Source organism: Mus musculus, chromosome 14 (assembly GCF_000001635.26).
Source record: "Mus musculus strain C57BL/6J chromosome 14, GRCm38.p6 C57BL/6J".
Classification (NCBI taxonomy): domain Eukaryota; kingdom Metazoa; phylum Chordata; class Mammalia; order Rodentia; family Muridae; genus Mus; species Mus musculus.
In genome coordinates, this window is record NC_000080.6 from 22,578,673 (window position 1) to 22,595,738 (window position 17,066).

At 43.5% G+C, this 17,066-nt stretch overlaps 1 protein-coding gene across 5 annotated transcripts in view; it reads left to right on the forward strand.

Moving 5' to 3' along the window:
• Positions 1-17,066, forward strand: part of Lrmda (leucine rich melanocyte differentiation associated) — a 1,036,590-nt gene that overhangs the window by 559,169 nt on the left and 460,355 nt on the right. For 3 of the 5 annotated variants that reach the window (XM_006519676.4, NM_028275.1, XM_006519678.3), the window contains one exon: positions 5,734-5,873. The exons of the other annotated variants lie outside the window; for them this stretch is intronic. In XM_006519676.4, the coding sequence (XP_006519739.1) occupies positions 5,734-5,873 (140 nt within the window). The remainder of the gene's footprint in view (positions 1-5,733; positions 5,874-17,066) is intronic. 5 annotated transcript variants of the gene reach the window in all.

The window sequence follows — 17,066 nt, forward strand, 5'->3', positions numbered from 1 at the left end:
TCAGAAGACTTCTCTAATAGCATAAGGTACACAGCATCTCCATTTGTTAGTGCTCTAGGTTACCAGGCACTAGGATAGCAGCTCCACGAGGGAGGGATTTCTGGAACCTTCCTATGGACAATCCGGCCTAGGTAGAATTCACATTCCACAAATATTTGTGGGATGAACAACATATTCATTTCTTACTACTTTCTCACTGAACACTCATGGGAGTCAAGTCCTGGGGGAATTTTAAGCACCTCACGCTTCATTCTTACCAAGTCCAATGAAGAGTGTATAGGTTGTTCCAGTAAACAGTGAACAAGATGAAGACCTGGGTTCAAGATGGAGACCTATGCCAGCATGTAGGATACTTTCAAAATGACTTATTAGCCTCCTGGTGCCTCAAGCTCTAAGTTAATATTTTCTTTATTCTGTAAAACATTGTCTCAGCTAGTTCTTGCTACTATGACAGAGTACGGTTGACTTGCCACTGAATTCCAACCACCAGCGAGTGTCTGTTGCTCACAGTCTGGAGGTGGGCAGTCTGAGGGCAGGGTCCAGCAGGAGATGGATTTTCGTGATGTGTCCCTTGCCTGTCCTTGCATTGGGGACAGAGCAGGAGGAGGGAAGGGGAAGAAGAGGAAATGTTCTTGTCTGCTCTTATCAGTAAATTAATTCATCCTTTCAAGAGCTCTACCTTTAGGACTTAATAACTTCTCAGGAGATTTGGAGTTGAAAGATTTGAATGGTGGGAGTGAGTTGTAAACAGTGCTTTACAAATGCGCCCCTTTATGGCCCTCATCCATGGGTGCTTTATCAGAAGTAGAGGAAGATGGCTTAGAAGTAAGTCTAATGTCATCATGTCATTCACGGTCCGTGTCATAATGACATTTAGTGGAGGTTTCCTTCATTAACCCTTTGCTCTTCTCGTCTCCGAGTTATTGTTCTGTGTATTTTCTATCGTCCTTGGCTGTCTCAGATGATCAGCTGGGCCATATGAGCAACTGGATCGAGGCGAGAAGGATTGTTCGACTGAACCTTAGATGATACCATTCATCCTTTGAGCTTCAGCCCATGTCTTGTGTCTCACATCACTGCAGGATATTCCGATTCACAGACTTAGTTTCATACGTCCTCTTGGTCACATGTAGCTGTGTGGCTTGGTACAAGTAAACTTCTGGGAGCCTGGTCCTCAGCTCTAGAGACAGCTTATTTCAGGGGTGGTTTAGTCTCAGCACCACTGAAACTGGCAGGCATCTCGGATTCCAGAGTCCTGGGAGATTGACTTTGTCTTTTGTTAAGTCCTTTTCCTATTCTGTGCCTTAACTTCCTTGAACGGTAGTGGTAATGCAAAGAGAGTTAGGGGAACAGCCTGGGAAGTCACTGTGTTGCTGAGAATCCAATTACATAGCTGCACTTTTATGACGCATCTAATTATCAGTGGATACGGACTACAAAGTGTCGTCTCACTCAGGTTGCTATGCCCCACTCAGCAAGTCATGCAATTTCTCTCCTCTTTTCCTCCCTGATCTACTGGTACTGTGACAAAACTCAGCTTCCCCATCCATTTGATCTGGAAATCGCAGTCTGAAAGGCAGGCAAAGGCCGACAACAGTGTATGCCATCCTCTTAGGCTAACCGCCTCTTACACTGGCCCTGCCTTTTCAGGTTAAAACTCCATACTTGTGAAAATGTCCCAGTTCTGCACAAGCGATAGGGTGGGCATTGCTGATGCTGTCCCAGGAGATACTCCAGACAAGGACAGGCTCTGCCAGCTAGCTCATGTAGCATAACGACCCACTCCACAAAACAATAAATGTTCTATGCACTTCAATTCTATGTGAGTCAGGCCTCAGCTGGATGGCTCTTCTGATAGACTTAGTTTGTGTCACTCAGGCAAAGATTTCTTTTCTTACTAGCACTAGATAGTCTAAAATAACCTCACTCTTATGTATGCAATTAGTGCTGGCTGTTGGCTCAGCTGCCTGCCTAATGGGCTGCATATGCTATCATACATGAAAGGATTGGTCCAGGGCATAAACCCTAGTATACATGTGCTTGTCAAATCCTGCTAGTATTATGAAAGCAACTTACACACCAATGCAAAACAATGTGGGAGATGACACAGGGGTTCATATAGAGAATAGCTCATTTCTATAGCTATCTATTACACTGGCCTTGCCATCTTGTCTCTATGAGATCTCTTATTTAGTTTTCACTATAAAGCATCTTATTGCCTCTCTGAACTATGTTTTTTATACATGCCAGACCTACCTGCACAGGGATTGTATCACACCCCCCCTATATCAATTAACAGTTGATGGAGTCCATCTACCCTGATAATGGCTAGGTTTGTGTCAAGTTGGCAAAAGCCAACCATGTTGTCATCCTGAAAGTATGAAAACCATCCTCAGTTGACTAATGTCATTATCACCAAAGGGAGAGAGTCCGGTGAACGTATTTCTTAGGCTTTTATACTTTACTGTAATTCTAATCTCATTCTGAGATTCTGGGAACTACTAATGATAATTCTCTTTTACTTTTTAGAAAACCCAGACTGCAAGCTTCTAGAAGCCACATAGATTGCCACAGGTACTGCTTCATCTAGACCCCACTTAGGCTGACTCCAAGCCCCAGACTCTAAAACTCAAAAGAGAAGCAATCCTTTTGCTAGAAGGGACTTGCATGTGGGAGGAGTCAGCTGTTAACTGTAATATTGCACAAGGTGGTAGTGGTGGTGGGGACTGCGGGAATTCTATCTACAGAAGAGATTCCGATGTCAAGACTCTCTCACATCTGGAAAATTTCTTGTCACTTTACCAATTAATGTAGCTGTCACATTTATATAGGTCTACCTCCCAACCCCCATCTTTGTTCTATCCCCTCTTTGTTCAAAGTAATTAGTCATAGGCCATAGACTTGAAAACCTACCCCTAGCCCTCTCTCTCTCTCTCTCTCTCTCTCTCTCTCTCTCTCTCTAGCAAGACTGAGGTTTTCTGTGTTGCTCTCAATCATGTGATCTCTCAACAGTCAACCCCAAGTAGGCTACTGACTGAAAAAATGTTAAAAGTGCAGATGCTTAATCTTTGCACAATTTAATGGTCGTCCCCTATCTTTCCTTGTGGGAAAACACAGACTTTATTTGAAATTATGCTTAAAAATTTTTTGCACTATTTCCATCATCATCTATACTAAGGTGGGAACAGTTTGAATGGTAGCGCACACAGGAAGAAAGAATCGTGCTACATGTTACCCAGCTGGGCGTGGCTGTGTCACAAAACTGGACCTCACCCTTAAAAACAGTATGTAGCCATGTGTGTTTGTGTGTGGATATGCACATGTAAGTGCAAGTACCAAGAGGGGGCATAAAAGTGCCCCAGGTCTCCTGGAGCTGGGGTAATGGATGGGTGTGAGCCGCCAGAAGTGTGTGCGGGAACTGTGTTCCCATGTTTCACAGGAGTAGCAAGCCATTAGCAAGCCATTTCTCCAGCCGCCGCCACCCCAGATCTCACTTTTAACAGCAGTTTCTTATCATCTTAAATAAATATATTTTCCTTTTCGAGGTCTTGGTTTCTTTGATAATACATACCTCAGAGCATTGAGCAGAGTAGGCGGGACCATCTATGGGAAGCCGCTGCTTGTTAACACCCAGAGACCCTTGCTGCTCCCTGGTGCACATAACTAAAATGTCTTGGTACACTTAGAGAAAACCACGGTGCTTTGAAAACATGAGCCTAAGCTGAAATATCCAAGACAAACGGCACAGCTGGATGACAGTGTATTATCTTCCCCCCAAACATATTAAACTCTTCACTTTTCAGTCTTTTAATTTCATCCTTTTACTAGGAATTGAGTCATTTCTTTCCATAGAAATGACTTAGACTTCTTAGACTTGAACAAAGTCTCTGTCATTTACTGTCTGTGTAACTTGCAATCTCATTTTTCTTAGGGTTTTTTGTTGTTGTTGTTGTTGCTGTACTAATATTTCTGATATGTATGTGTCTGCAAGGGTGCACTGTGTACTTAGCATCCAAATGTCTGCTATTAGGTTAAAATTTCCCAGGGGTTATAAAACTGGTCCTTGGCCTGGAGATGAACCCAAAGGTGGGATGTTCTACTCTCAGCTTGGAAACCACCCCGGCTTATGTGCAATAGGACCTGCATGCCAGGAGGTTCCTCTCCTTCCGTCTTCTCTAAACATGTAAGAAAGACACCACTTTGATCTTGCACTCTCTGTATAGAATTGCTTTTGGCAAGCCTCGCCATGACAGCTGGGCTCCACAATGGCAACTTCCTGTAGACACTGGCAAAAAAAAAAAAAAAAAAAAAAAAAAAAAATCCTGAGTGCCTAATGCTCTGGAGAAGGCTTGATGAAGGGAACCAGGTGTGTTCTAAGAGCCCAGCTTGGGAGCATTGACTCAGTGCCAGGGAGCTTGAAGGAAATGTGCCCTTCCAAGCATCTCCCAATTCACCTCCACTGACATGGTCTTGGTTAGTTGGAGCCCCCAGAGCTGCATCCACTCATTGCCTTGGCCTAATTTTCCACACAGTGTAACAAGTTCCATCTCCGCTCACAATCAGGCAGGATAGGACTGTGTTTGTTCTTGTTGGCCCAGGAGACTGAGGAGCCAATTAAAACTCTATCTCCTAGTGCATGGTTCGGGGGTGGAATCAACAAAGAGGAACACAGAACATGCTGCAGGAGGTGCCAGGGCTTCCTGTCTGCTGTGGACTGTGGATAACTACTCAGGTTGCCCTGATTTGTCATTTAGTAGGTTGTTGGAAAGGCTTAGCACAATGGAGTTTCTGTCATACCAAGCATCCCACAGGAGACAGACTCCTGAACCTGCACTAGGTTCATTGGTACAGATCGCTAAAGTATCTTGAAACCTGAAGATGCTTTGCCCAAAGTGTCCATGTCCAGGAATTTAAGGGAATCTACCTGTCCAGGCAATGAAAAGGGATCTACCTGCCCAGGCACTCCAGTCAAAGAGAGGCCACAGTTTTTATGGAATGTGGAGCTCAGATAACAAAAAGGAGCCCTCTAAAAAGATGAATGTTCCATAGCTAAGGGTGTAAATTATGTACAGAAAGGCTGTTGATGGACGAAAGGCATCGGAGTATCTGCATCAGAGCACCTGCCTAGCATGGTCAAGGCCCTGAGCTGAACCCCTCACAATGTAAAACTAAGAAGAGAAGGAGAATGCATATGAGAATAAAGCCATGAATGTTCAATTGGAATAAAAATATATCAAAGCAGATTTTAAAAATTAAACTGACAAGTACCACAAATGTTAAAATAACTAGAAAGGACACAAATCTTTTTATTCTAGATATTCCTATTTCAAAACTTTATGTCTTACAAATTCCCTCACAGCTCTGTTGCATAATCACATTTGTGATGTTTTCTATAGAGAGCATGGAATGACAATTCCATCTTTTAGCATGATTGACTGAAAATTGTTTTTTTTTGTTTTTAGGAGTTGAGACACAGTTATGCTATGATTTAGTTGGGAATCTTCTAAAAGTCCACACACTGAAGGTATAGGCCCCAAAGCAATGCTTCCAGAATGTAATGGAACCCCAAAAATGGTGAGCTAAAATAACTCCTTCCTCTATTTAAGTTGCTCTGTCAGGTGTTTTGTCCAGGTTGAGGCAGAACTGACTCCCATAGCCTGAGCTGTTACTGATGGCCCCTACTTCTTGCTAAGCCTTTCATTTTCTTGAAAAAAGATCCTTAACCTTTGGCACATTACCGACTTGGAGTACCTCCTTGATCACCTGGCAGAAGTGACACCATCCTTAGAGTACCTCAGCCTCCTGGGAAACGTGGCATGTCCCAATGAGCTGGTCAACTTGGAGAAGGATGAGGAAGACTATAAGAGATACAGGTGAGTGCTCACGTGGTGGGAGAAGGGAGATGGAGACTCCAGGGCTAGAATGCTGTGGGATATAGAGTAAGCATTGGTAAGTATCCATATGCCTTGGGATGTAAAGAAAGCATTGGTAAGTGCCCATGGACTCCCATGTTAAACTATGGTAAACTGTTGTCTTTTAGAAACAGAATCAGTTTTCTTCTTTCTTTCGGTTCATAGAAGCCAAGAAAGAATATGGGCTGGTCAAGATCAGGGGCTGAGAAATGCTTTTCATCATGGGCTAACTCATATGCATTTTAGGTCTTACATGGATCCTGTCATAACTGTTGATCCCTGATGTTAAAGTGTGGAAGCAGCCATGAATGATTTATAAGTGAATATACCTGACTCTCTTCCAATACAACTTTATTTATATGATAAGGAAGGGGATTAGCGATATCTTCCCTTTGGTCTCTGTTATAAAAGGATGTTGTCCTTAATACCCTACTCAAATCAACAGAGGAGAAGGAAATACTACAGTTGCAGCTGGGGCTCTTGGGACCTAGCTCTGGAAGGGTTGGGAAAAGAGGCTAATGGTCTGAGAGGGACTTGTCCTACTGGAGTTTAACCCTGCTGATCTACAAAGAAGTGTAGTGGGAGTAATTACTGTGTATCAGGCTAAAAATATAAGAAATACTGACCATTATTATAGATTTGTAAGAGAAAAACAAATCCAACACATGGACATAGATAACATAAAGCCGAGGTTCAATTGTACCTCTTTAGAGGAATTCTGTGGCTTTGGCTTCATCTCTAAGTTTCATGATTAATTTTGTAGAGTTTCTAGGCCTAGAAAAAAAAAATGACCGCATGAAAGTCCATCTCCACTTGGAACATGTTTCAAGCATGGTGTGATGTCATAGATGTAAGTGTGACTTCTGATGGGAAAAACACAGCTGCCATCCAGCCAGGGCAAGTTGCTCATTTCTCATGTTTAATTGCTTAGATGTTGAATGACGTCTGGACCACTCTTTTTCAACTTTGAATCATGAAATTGTCTGATACAAGGCGTGTGAAGGGGTCACTTTAAACCTAGTACCTTCTTGTATCTACATTTTTGGAATAACATTTCTCATTATAATTATTAGTGCATATTAATTATCAGGTGAATGAGATTCACTGTGATATTTTCATATCATAGTATATATTGCTCTCACATCTTCCTCTGTACCCACCACCCATCTCCCTGCTTCTTCCGGCACTCGTACCCTTCCTCAGTGGTATCTCCACCACTACTTGAAATTGTATTTCTTTTCTATTTAATTCTAGTTTCCATGTATAAGGTAATGCGTGTGACACCTAGTCTGCTCTATGTAATGATATTTTGGTCTATGCATTTTTTTGCAGACAACATGACTTCGTTCTCCTTTGTCGATAAATAATACTCAATTATATGTCAAAATACATTCTTATCTTTTCATCTGTTTGTAGGCACCTAGACATCCTCCATCTTGGCTATTGCTAGCACTAAGTTTAAGATGTATTTTGAAAGGTCAAGTTCAAAAATGTTTACCTAATAAACATGTTTCACAAATGAAACATTGTTTGAATGTTTCCTTTTTACTTTCTGACTTTTTTCTCCATATTTTTGTTCGATTTGTAAACCACATGTAACTTTTATATGCTTATAAGTATGCATTTGTATTACCTATTTATGTATATATATATACAGACACACTCACACATGTCCATTTATTCATTCATGCAACCAAACATAATATATGAATACAATTATAGATAAATAATTTTTTAGGATGAGAGAGAGCGAGGAGCAGGGAGAAAGACAGGAAATAGGATGAATTTCCCATTTGTTCTGTTTGGTCTCAGATATAGAGCTTAGAGAGGTGAAAAGGGTAGAGAAAGGCAAATACTTCACTGTTGATTTTGTAACTGGGCAGCTTGACAAAGCAGACTAAGCTTCACTGTATGGCAGTAAGATCTGAAAACCTAATGTGGAGCTCCATTCCAATAGGACGACTTAAAACAGGGATGGCTGTCTAGATCAGTGGTCCTGAGACAACTTGGAGTCAGCTCAGCCGCTATGATTCTTTTGGCAGCAGACCACGTTTTACTATGTGACCCCATGTTATACATTCCATCATTTGTGTTCCTCTCACTGCTATAGACATGTGTACATGGAGAGAAGGATTACCACTGAGCAAAAGCAGAGTCCTTGTCTCTTGAAGCTGAATGCAAACCTCAGTCATGGGAATGTGGCTACGTGACTATGCTGGGGTGTTTGGGATTACTCTCCCTTCGTAGGTATCCGATCCAGTAAGCCAGTAGCAACTATCATCCAGACTCAATCCAAGTCTGAGTTGTGGGTCAGTGTTTTTGCAGTAAGTTTGTTTCTCTAAGAGCAATCCTCGTGTATCCACCTTGGCAGTCCCCCAAGCATGTCCTCCCCGTCTCAGGTCTGTGTTGCTGGCAGGATGTGAGAGATGGGGCTGAGAAGGCTGTTTGTTTGTGTATTTATGACAATACTGCCTTGAGGGACAGGAATCAAGAGCCTGCACACAGCCCAAATCACATCTAGCCACAATTGCCTTTGAAAACCTATAAGTTATCCACACAGTGACTGGTAGATGCTCACACTTGGAGAAAAGGCAGCCACCAGGAACAATAGAGGTCTTAAATGTGTTCCTACTCCGTTACAAATTCACTACATCATCTTGTGAAATGCTGGACTGGTTCTCTAATGTGCTTAAATTTTTTATTCATTTTATTTTAATTGTTGACTTGAAAAGCACTCTTCCCTGTATTTGGAAGAGTGAGATGTGGCCATGGCATAGCTCAGCTCTGTGGTCTTTCCGCAGGCTTGATTTCTTCATCCTGGTTGGTGATTCATTTACCCCTGAGAAGTTTTAGGGTTTCACAATATGGCTTTTGAATCCAGAGTTCCTGTGGCATATGTGTTTAAACAAAGCAGAACAATGGCCTATCCCACGTTGGGTAAACTATTTTCCTGCCCCTTCATCCACAAAGTGTGAGGTCTACCTTCTCTCTGGCTGTCACGGAAATCATCATAGTGGAAGCTCTATGTAAATTTGTACGGCATTTTTGCTAGCAAATGACTTAAGCAATGAATGATACTTCTACAGTTTACTGTTTTTCACTTTAAGTGTGGTTTTGAACAATGCTTCATCTATTAATCATTTAAGCAATAGCATTCAGAAGCAGGAACCTGTGGTTCATTTAGTGCTGTTGAAAAAAAAAATTCCTATTGATTGGCATCCTCTGTGGTCATGTGATGTAATATTTATGTCACCCAGCCATACATCAAAACAAGTGTGTCTGCTGTTTTGTTTCCATGGGAGATGTTGACTTCAAAGTTTTCAGCTCAGGCTTAGTTCATGTGTGACTAACCACCAGACCTGGAATGGGAAATGACTAGGTTTGTGTATATTGTTCTCTCTGTTCCATCTTTCCTACCCTTTTCCCAGTGCCTAACCCTTTGGCTTCCTCATTTACCTTTGTGTACATAGTTGGACTTTCTTGGCATCCATCCCCACAGTAATACAGGCTCATTAAATTTCTCTGTGAACATGGGCGTACTACTGAGTGGTTGAGCAGAGCCCGGGGCCTGTTGTTGTAGGAGTATAACCATGCCTGGATTCCCTTAGCCATTTGTGTTTGCTCATGGCTGAGAAGTGAGCGGGGTCTGAACTCATTTGCATTTCGCTGTGTGGATAAGGCACTGCTGTTGCATGAATATGAACTTGGGCCTCTTGCAGATTTTGATACCATACAAAATGCATATAGAAAGTCAGGGGTGGAAACCTGGGTGCTCAGAATAGTTTCTCTCTCTCTCTCTCTCTCTCTCTCTCTCTCTTTCTTAAAGATTTATTTACTTATTTATTTTTATGAGTATACTGTAACTGTCTTCAGACACACCAGAAGAGGGCATCAGATCCCATTACAGATGATTGTGAGCCAACATGTTGTTGCTGGGAATTGAACTCAGGACCTCTGGAAGAACAGTCAGTGCTCTTAAACGCTGAGTCATCTCTCCACCCCCTTCCTATTTTTTTTTTTTTCTTCTGGCAGTTTTTTTTTTTTTTTAAGAGAGAGAGAGAGACTAAGAGATAGACTGATTTGCTGATAGGCAGAGAAAGGAGAAAGGAGAGAGAGAGAGAGAGAGAGAGAGAGAGAGAGAGAGAGAGAGAGAGAGAGAGAGAGAGACATGACTAGATAATAAGGTGGTGAAATTCCAAGATGGCTGATTTCTTCCTTATACTCCTGACCTGAGAGAAAAGCCTAGGAGCTTAAAAGAAAGATTTTTTTTTTTTTTAAATCTCACCACCAGGGAACTCAGCCTATGGACAAGTTCAAGGCCACGCCAGGACCTGTTTACCCCAAAGATACTGACCTATTTGCCTCCTTGCCTTTGTTCAAACTAAGGAACTCTAAACTTGGGGAAGAAAGACTCCTCTCACAGACCCTTAACGCTTCAGTCCTGGAGGAGATCTGAGTTTAGCTTTCCCCGTTGCCTCTGCAAAGCAGGGCATCTCTTTCTTCATGTGCCTGCCTTCTGTGTGTTTCCTCACCCCATAAAAGCCTTTCTTTGACCGCTGATTCTGTCTGCTCCTGTTCTATGTTCAGGATTTCTCCACTGCATCCTGCCTCACTCCAGATATTTCTTGTTTTCTCCTTCTTCATCTGGCAGAGAAAACAAACCCCGTGAAGACCCCTGGATGCTAACACCTTCTTATCTTTTCCTTCAAGAAGAATGATGGCTGAAAGTCAGCAGAGACTTAATGCCGAACATCACCTTTCAGACAAGAAACCTGGGCTCTCAGGCTTGACGCTGGTCTTCTGTGGCTTAGCTCTGTTGTGCATTTTCTTTCAATTTCTGTCCCTTCAGGCTCTGGTTGTTTCCTCCAGTCCCCCACCCCACTCCACCCTCTGTATTCCTTAAAACTTTAAATTATTTAAAATATGAGGCCCTTTCTTTGTTCCCTGGTAGGCAGCAGCCTGGGGGCCTGCCCAGTGTCTGTAGCACTCCACCAAAGGAAAGGTAGGAGGGACCCTCTGGTGGTGTCTGGGGCCACCTTGGGCTGCCACCCAAGGCTGTTTCCCACTAAATAGGAGCTGTAAAACCTGTGGCTTATATAAACCAGCTAGCATTCCCCAGCTAATCTACAATCTGGGCTTTGATGATCACAAGAAAGCAAAGGTCACGACCCAGAGATCAAAGCGACAGAAGCCCACACAGTAATTGCCGGTTACCCTCCATACAGGCCCTTGGACTGTCCTGTGGGTGTATTGTTTGCACAGAGACTTCAAACATGCTGTCAGTGAACTGAGAGCAAAATCAGCTGGCCTTTGCCAGTTGTCAGGCCAATTCATTAATGCTGGAGGTGCGCTCACCTCAGCTCATTAGAGCGAGGTCATCACCATCATTGTTGTCTCTCAGAGCATCTGGAGCCGTCCCACTCAGTCCTTTGTTCATGCTGCCTTGGTCCTCATTGGTGTTTTCTGACTGCCTCTTTCTGGAGGTGGGAGGGGGTGGTCATGCAAGGCATTCAGGTGAGTCTGGTGTATCAAGAAGGGACTGTATGCATCTATTTATTGTCAATCAACTTTGAGCACAGAGACCCCAAACAAATTAGTGTTTGAAGGAGGCGAAGGCCCATTCTCATGACTCAGATAGAGAAAGTAAGGCTCAGGAAGGTAAGCTCAAAACCTTATAGCCCAAGCTATCTGCTCTGCCCTGAAAGCTCCCTCCACCAACTTTTCATGGTGACAACCTCTTTTCCTTGGCACCCTGCCCCCAATCTCTAAGAGCTTTGGTCTCTCAAAGAAGCTGTGTCTAAGCCCTTGCTGTTTTCTCTCATTAGTCAAACACCTTTAGCAGTTGATCCATGCTCTCAAGCAGCGTGAGATGGCCAGTAGTATTAAACAGAGTTGATGTAATCCAGTTGACAGGCAGGAATCACATTGTCTTGTTGGCATCCTTGCCCTGTTCTGTTAGGTTGGGAATGGGAGGGCAGGGGGCGGGGGGGGGGGGTGGCGACTGAAACCATCCGAAGGCTCATCCATAGCTGCTTTCAAGGCACCAGGCAGAGGATCAGTAACTTGTACTTTGTCTCTGCACTCTCCGTGTATGGGAGTGAGAAGATGTTGGGAAACAAAGGGAGGAAGCATTGCTTGCCATAAGTGGAATGGATAAGCCATCCAGTACTCTGGAGCCTGGCTCTCCCAAGGACTCATGAGAGGCTTGCACTATTTCCAGGAACGAAGTATGGCTGCCAACTCCACCAGCAGATCTGAGGGGTCTATGGCATGAGTCTGTGGTTTATACTCTGACTGGGGAACAGGCCATCTTTCTGGGGGGAACGTGGTAGGCAGGGCGAGAGAAGGTTTGCCTTTCTTTTTGACATCTAGGCAAAAAGTACTAAGGCTGTTGATATTAGAATAAAACAAATAGATTCTTCCATAGTAACAAAAGGATTGAAATTGTTCCTCCCTCCTTCCAGATTTAGCTTTGTCCTTAAAGGGTCCTTTAAGGAAAATCTACCATTTTACATGGAGAGAGGGAACCTCTGGGTGGTGGCCTCTCAGTTTCAGGAAATTTGGAGACAAGTGGGGATATAAGCACCTTTGCAGAGCTGCCAGTTCTCCTGATAACCTCCTTTTCCATATCACAGCAAGCAGGGCCTCTAAGTCCCACCACCTCTAGCCCTGGGGGCTTCCCTCCAGCCACCTTGAGAAGGTCAGGGAAATTGGAGTTGCCCTCTGTAGCTAGGGACATGAGACTTAACTGGACTGATCTCCTCTCATTAAGCAGTGCCCTGGCTTAACAAGCGGTTTTATAAATCTGAAGCTGTCTCCAGGTGTCACAGGATTTATGGACAGGGGGGTTCTGCCATAAAGTGGTTTATGATGGCTGCCTTCTGTGTTATTAGTAGCTGTCTCTTCCCTCAACCATTGCTGTTTGATAATAGCCTTAAAACACCCAGAATTACTTACCTGCAAGTCCCATTCCCGATAGCCCCTGTTGACAGTCTGAATAAGTTTACTGGCCTTTTGTTGTTCTTTTCCTTCAAAACAAACTGATTGAACCATCAATAGCTCCTGTGAGCTGACAGAGGGATGTCATCTGGACTAGCCCTTGTGATTGCAGGTTATCTGGGGGAGTTAACCTCTCCACATTGTTAACTGAAATGTTTTATGTACTATGCAACTTTAGGATACGGCTGTGATAACCCCCAGTAACTAAGTCATACATCACGGTAAAGAGATTTGGGTGCAACAAATAACCCCCGGATTAAATTTACAAGGGCTGAATTGATATTGTAAAAGCCTTCGTTCTGAGGCTTCGGGAATCTGCTCTCGTGTTTTTATGGCAAGCTTGTATTACACTCAGGATTGAAGCTGCAGCTTTTGCCACTCTGACATGACCTAGAACAAAGGGAAATGGATCTCCGAAGACCAGCCTGGGACAGGAAGGCAGGACTCGACTGGCTTATGGCTTGGCCAGAATGCTGGAGCCTATTCTAAGTCACCAGGGGACAGGAAGACCTGGTAAATGTGACTGTTAGCCTGGCTCATGGAGCACAGGTGCTCGGGCAGGACAGACTGTTAGCTGAACTGGGAAAGAGACTCTTGGCTGCCTCATTGCTCTCATAATTTCCCAACTATTAGTCCTTGTGGTGCTGTTTTCAGTAGGACATTGGTTCTCAGCAGGATGGCAGCCGTGACAGCATCACCTGGGAACTTATTAGAAACATAAATTCCAGGCCTCCGTCCAGATCGCCTCAGCAAGGAGCTCGCTCCGGGGATGGGCTGGCGTCTGCCTCTGTGCTTTAACAAGCCCATGGGTCATGAGGATGCCTGCTCAAAGTCAAGAACCACTGGGTAGAACGTAAACACGGTGCTAGAACAGAGCGTAGGATGCACTGAGAGCAGAGGTCTTTTCCTCACCTCTTCGGAGCCTGGCATTGCTCCTTCCAGGGAGTGGCTCCTCGATGATTACTCACCGAATGAGTAAACAAATGAAAGAAGGCATTCTTGAAGAGACAATGGATCATGAGGGGGTAAGACCACCCAGTGTAGTCATTCTGACAGGGGTAGTGGTATTTATTTTAACGAGCTTAAATATTAACTTTTGTTTATGTGTCTAAGTATATGTGTGAGTGTATGTACACATATGTGGGTACCCACTATGGTGAGAAGAGGGTGCCCAGATCCCCTGGAGCTACAATTCTAGTTCTTAGGGGCCTCTTGCCATGGATGCTGATAACTAACTGAACATGGGTCTTCTGGAAAAAACACAAACTGCCCTTAACTACAGAGTTATCACTCTAGTGCTGTTTATAACTTATTTTTCATTTACTGTTAGTGTGTGCCTATGTATCAATGTGTGTACGGTATGAGTTGGAGGTGCATGCTTCCCCCAGAGCACACATGGAGTGTGTGACTCTCAGGAATCATTTATCGCCTTCTTCTGTGGACCACAGGGATCAAACTCAAACTGAGCATCATCTTGCTTGAGATGAAAATATTCTAAAGAGTCACTAGTGCCCTCCCCTTTGGCTATCAGACTACGGAGTCCAAGAGATTGAAATTTCCTTAGGAACCTTATGCTAGAGGAAGGAAAGGCCTGGAAACCTGGTGCTGACCAGTAGGGGAGCTTGTCTTTCAAGCTTCACAGCTTGTCAGCCCATATTGCAGGAGATGCCTGAACTGAGACAATGGTGATAGACCGACTCCCTCCTTGGAACAGAACTGCTTAGCTATGCATACCTCTGGCTCCACGTTTAAAATTAAACATCCTCTTAGGACCATGAAGATGGACCCGGGGGATCATTGCAGCTCCTTATTTCCTTTTCCCAATGTTTCTATCTCCCGTCACATTGAATACAGCTCCTTCCCATACTTCTCAATATTAACTTGTCTCCTTAATTGGTCTGTTGAGAGTGGGTGTCCTATACTGATTTGTTATCCTTCCAGGCCCCACATTCTGATCTTCACAGGTTGGGTAGCCCTCAAGTCCCTCAAACTTCTCTGGGAACTCATGGTTGCCCTTAGGATGGAAGTGAAGCCACCCGAAGTCTAAAGATGATTGACAGACTCTGTCATAGGATGTCTCTCTGACTCTAAGAAGAACCCTTTGCAAACAGTAGCTTTTTGTCATCCAAAATTTTTTAACTAGCTTAAAAGCCAGCACCTCTCTGTCTCGCTCCTTTGATTTCAGAGCTGTGATCCAAAGCTAGGCGAAATGACAATGCATGGCCTGTTGTCACTGTGATTCCTGGCAGCCCCGTGAAGGCATCTTTCACTTCATCATTAAACATTGGCTGATTTTCTAATACCGATGTTGTCCTCACCTGAATATTCATCTTTTCCCACCCTACACTTAGTGGGTGTCTTTATTCCTTTGAGCGTCACTCCTGACATATTGTTTCTGTCTGTGCATGTCTTTATTTGAAAGAATCTGTTGTCATCAAGGCTTTGCCTGTATAAGCAGGAGATGGAAGTTTTCTGTGACAGTCTGAGGCCCGTGGGAAGTCTGCTAAAGGGTAAGAAAGAATGCTTGGGCCCTTTGCCTCGTTTTGGATAAGATCGGAGGTACTCGGGGATGGAGGCTAAGGAGTGACAGCCTTTGGGAGGAAAGGAAAGCAGGGGATAGATTGAGGCCAGGGAGCAAGTAGGAAGGAGGGATGGATGTAGGAGAAAGGAAGAAAAAGATTGGAGGTATCACTCTGGCCTTTGGATAGACTGTAAAGGAATTTCAGGGACCCTCACAAACCTGATGACCTGCGTTACATCCCTGATACCTTGATGGCCCATGTCTGTAATCCTAGGCACTCCTATGGAAAGATACAAGGCAGAGACTGGAGTCCAAAAGTACAAAGCACTGCAAAATCCAGAAACCCAACCTTAGTAAAGTGGAAGGGGAGGATGGGATCTGGGATATTGGCCTTTGACCTGTGTCCAAAGCCCAAGCACTTGCTCATGTACAGGAAGTAATATATTAATTCATAAGCAAATTAATTGAAGTGAATTGCAAAATTATTTGAATGTGCTTTGAGTTTAAGAGTACAGAAGCGGGGGGCTTTAGAATGCTGTCTCTGGCTCTTGAGTAATGGTCGGGTCTTTTGCCTGGAAAAGCTTATAAAGTTTACTTGGTGATATGAAATTGCCTTGTAGATGTGGGAGGAGGCCCTGGGAACCCTGGGCTCCAGTGGGGAGGGACACACAGTGGATGTCCAGGAATATCTACACTGATAAAATCTTAAGTGAGATGCTTTTGGATTTGGTTCTTTGAAGCCTTTTTGAGATGGCATATTTCTCTTCTTCCCTTTAGTTTTTTGGCTGTTCTCTGTGTTTGTATAACCACTCCGGTGCATAACTTGGCCTCACTGATTTCTGGTTAGTCATGTGTCAATAAATATTCCCCATTACAGTAAGAACCTCTTTGAGAATGGAGAGGTATCACAATCATTTCTGTATCCCCAGATCCTGGCACATAGTAGGAATTCAAGAAATATTTGTGCAGCTGAAATGAATGAATAGGCTACTTAACTCATTCTAGCTTTGGTTTCCAAGATATAATAAAGGAAAGCCTTTGAGAAGGTTGTAGCTTAGATGAGGATGTTCATTACTTTAAGAGCAAGAAAATAATTAAAATGGCAGTATGTTGGACTGGATGCTGATAGTGTATTCTAGAATATTTAGAATGAAGAAAGTAGTGTGGGCTAGAAGTGAGAAGGAATGTTTCCTGAGGCTGGGATTTGGAAGATGAGGGAATTATAAGAAGGTAGCTGCAAGGAAGTGAGAGGTTTCTTTAGAGGATGTTCATTTCTATTGGCATTGGGTGATTATCTCTTCTTCCAAAGCAAAAGAGGGTCGGGACAATTGCTCATTCAGTTGGTAGAGAGTGTGGTCTTGATGGGAAATAACTAGACTGATGACTGTTGCTGACAAGAAGTATAGATCAGTATCTATACACATATACATTTATAAACATATGCCCTGGCCAAGTGTGTCTTCTTGTCAATACCCTTTTCATACTCCTGATGGAGGGCAGTTTGTGGTGATCTATAATGAGTACTAATGATTTTTCAAGGAGAATAGAGGAAACTGAGTATTTGGGGGATCCTTGACAAAGATCATCACCATGATACATTGTGGAAATTACCCAGAAATGATGACAAAAAGTGC